Here is a 2,423-nt window from a genome sequence, read left to right on the forward strand (position 1 = left end):
AGGGAATAATAGGCCTAAACGACAAACAGAGGCCGTTATAATAAAGCCAGCAGAAGGGAATAGCTACGCCGAAGTCCTCAAGAATATCCGTAGTAAGGTAGATCTTAAAGAAGCAGAGGTCAAGATCAAGGGGATCCGCAAAACAAGAGCCGGGGCCCTATTACTAGAGCTAGAGAAGGGGCAGTCCACAAAGGCCAGCTTCTGTGAGGCACTTAAGTCCACACTTAAAGAGACTGCAACTGTCGCCGACCTTAAAACTAAGGCTACCATAGAAATCAGAGACCTCGACTCGCTCACCACAAAAGAGGAAGTTGCAGCGGCTGTCAAAGAAGCGCTACAAGACCCCACCGATGACTTATCAATTAATATAACAGCTCCAAACACAAGAGAGCAGGTAAGGGCATACATAACGATGGACCAAGATAGGGCAGACACACTGATGCGACAGGCACGCATCAAAATTGGATGGATTTATTGCCGACTGCGGCTAAAAGAAACCCCCAAAAGGTGCTTCCGGTGCTTTGGGCCAGGGCACTTAACCTGGGATTGCAAAGGGCCCGACAGAAGAGGACAAGGCGTCTGCATTAAATGCGGCCAACCAGGGCACAAATTAAAAGAGTGCACAAAGCCCCCTTCATGCTGCCTCTGCGAAGAGGCAAAACTCGAAAAAGCCGATCACATTCCGGGCTCCGCAAAATGCTCGGTATATAGGAATTACCGAAACAGATGAAGATCCTACAAGCCAACATGCATAGATGCAAGGCCGCTGACGCACTACTCTCGCAAATGGTGATGGAAAATGACTACGAGATAATCATCATAAGCGAGCAATACAAAAAGAAAGAGACAGGCAGATGGCTAGAAGATAGCAGCTCAACCGCCGCTATATAGCTACCACCAGGGAGTAACGCCACCACTGTAAGCAATGGGAACGGCAACGGTTTCGTGTGGGCCAAGTGCGAAATTTTTACAGTAATTAGCTGCTACTTGACGCCAAGCGATAGTACACAGGAATTCCAAGAAAAGCTCGACAATATAGAGGATACAGCCAGGACTATAGAAGGCCAATTGATTATCGCCGGAGACCTAAACGCTAGAGCCGTAGAGTGGGGTATGCCAAACACTGACTCGAGAGGAAAGAGAATTCTAGATATGGCTGCGCGGCTAGGTCTAATAGTGCTCAACACGGGAAATGCAACCACGTTCAGAAGACCGGGATGCGAGAAAACCACACCAGACATCACCCTATCAACAGAACGCATGGCAGGCTCAATAAATAATTGGAAAGTCCTGGAGGACTACACTGGCAGTGATCATCACTACATCTCTTTCATGATCGACACTGGAAGAAACGCTCACCAGCTCAGCAAATATAGTGGAACACGAAAGTGGAACATTTCGAAGCTAGACACATCGAAATTAATCGCCGCAATGGACGAGCAGCACCCATCTAGCGGCCCCTCCCTTATAGCAAGAAAAACAGTCGAGCACACAATGCGTAATATAACCAAAGCCTGCCAAAAATCAATGCCCAAGGCTACCCACAGCAAACGTAAAGCAGCAGTTTACTGGTGGACTGAAAACATCGCCGAACTCAGACGCACGTGCCTCCGCCTTCGCAGATCTTACACGAGATCCAGGCGCAGAGGAGCCGCACCCCAAGAAGCCGAGCAATACAAAGCAGCAAAAAAGGAGCTGAAGCACGCCATCGACGACAGTAAAAAGAAAAAATGGGAGGAACTACGGGAGGATATAAACAGAAACCCCTGGGGGCTAGGGTACAAAATTGTGATGAAAAAACTCGGCGCTCGAGCAAAGCCACCTGACGTAACCGCTGCCAAAATGGAACACATCGTGAACGCACTATTCCCCACACACGAAACAAGAGCCAGTGATCCAGAACAAACTCTAAGCACTGCGGAAATCCCTCAGTTCACCCTTGAAGAGCTGCAAGTTAGCCACCGGCAAGCTCAAGGCGAACAAATCACCCGGCCCGGACGGGATCCCAGCAGAAGTCCTCAAAATAATCGCTGCAGAACGCCCAGGAGTACTACTGAATATGTACAACGCCTGCCTTGAAGCCGGAATATTCCCTGCACCCTGGAAAAAGCAACGGCTGGTGCTAATCAGTAAGGGAAAAGGAGACCCCAATTCGCCATCAGCATACCGGCCATTATGCATGCTTGACACAGCGGGAAAGCTGTACGAAAGCCTACTTAAACCCAGACTCGAAGCGGCTATCAACGAAGCTGGAGGACTGTCGCCTAGACAACACGGCTTTAGACCCGGCAGATCAACCATAGGAGCCATAAAATGCGTCATAGAAAGCGTAGAAGCAGCAAAGCGCAGATGGCATAAATACAAAAGAATAGTATTGCTGGCGACTCTAGATGTACGAAATGCCTTCAACAGCGCTAGATGGG

General features: G+C 49.0%; 1 protein-coding gene across 1 annotated transcript; it reads left to right on the forward strand.

The window, feature by feature from the left end:
* Window positions 1-1,152: 1,152 nt before the first annotated feature.
* LOC126764668 (uncharacterized) lies at window positions 1,153-2,079 on the forward strand. The gene has a single exon (XM_050482325.1). It carries the CDS (start codon window positions 1,153-1,155, stop codon window positions 2,077-2,079), a length of 927 nt encoding a protein of 308 aa, XP_050338282.1.
* The last annotated feature ends 344 nt before the right edge of the window (window positions 2,080-2,423 follow it).

Source organism: Bactrocera neohumeralis, unplaced genomic scaffold (genome assembly GCF_024586455.1).
Source record: "Bactrocera neohumeralis isolate Rockhampton unplaced genomic scaffold, APGP_CSIRO_Bneo_wtdbg2-racon-allhic-juicebox.fasta_v2 cluster09, whole genome shotgun sequence".
Classification (NCBI taxonomy): domain Eukaryota; kingdom Metazoa; phylum Arthropoda; class Insecta; order Diptera; family Tephritidae; genus Bactrocera; species Bactrocera neohumeralis.